Source organism: Acanthisitta chloris, unplaced genomic scaffold, assembly GCF_000695815.1.
Source record: "Acanthisitta chloris isolate BGI_N310 unplaced genomic scaffold, ASM69581v1 scaffold21183, whole genome shotgun sequence".
Taxonomy (NCBI): Eukaryota; Metazoa; Chordata; class Aves; order Passeriformes; family Acanthisittidae; genus Acanthisitta; species Acanthisitta chloris.
In genome coordinates, this window is record NW_008665650.1 from 894 (window position 1) to 1,271 (window position 378).

A 378-nucleotide genomic window follows, 5' to 3' on the forward strand; every position below is an offset into this window, starting at 1 on the left:
ATAGCCTGGCTCTGGAGTGAGAGAGAAATTTCAAAGCACTGTGAAAAAGCCTCCTGGGATTTGAATTACTATTTTTGTGTGCCTATGGCTTGAAAATATGTACACATGTCATTATTTTCAAAGTGCTCCATTTCATAGAAACAGTTTTTTTTCTTGCTATTTTACCATATTAAGTTAACGTAAAAAATGTAGGCAACTGGGCCTTCACTTGAAGGGAACTTCAGCATGTGGTGACATCTTAATTTTGCTGGTTTTACTTTCTAAATAGGTTTGTTGTGTTTTATTCTTACCCTTAAGTAACAAAGTCTTGATTTTTGTTTTTATTTCTTCAACTTTTCTTGGCAGGTGGAATTTTTCTAGGTACTGTTGCTACAGCAG

At 34.7% G+C, this 378-nt stretch overlaps 1 protein-coding gene across 1 annotated transcript in view; it reads left to right on the forward strand.

The window, feature by feature from the left end:
- Positions 1-345: 345 nt before the first annotated feature.
- Positions 346-378, forward strand: part of TMEM242 (transmembrane protein 242) — a gene marked incomplete at both ends in the record, with an annotated part of 4,601 nt that continues 4,568 nt past the window's right edge. The window contains 2 exon segments of the mRNA XM_009071841.1: positions 346-376; position 378. The exon segment at position 378 is cut by the window's right edge and continues 66 nt beyond it. Of these exon segments, the coding sequence (XP_009070089.1) occupies positions 346-376; position 378 (32 nt within the window).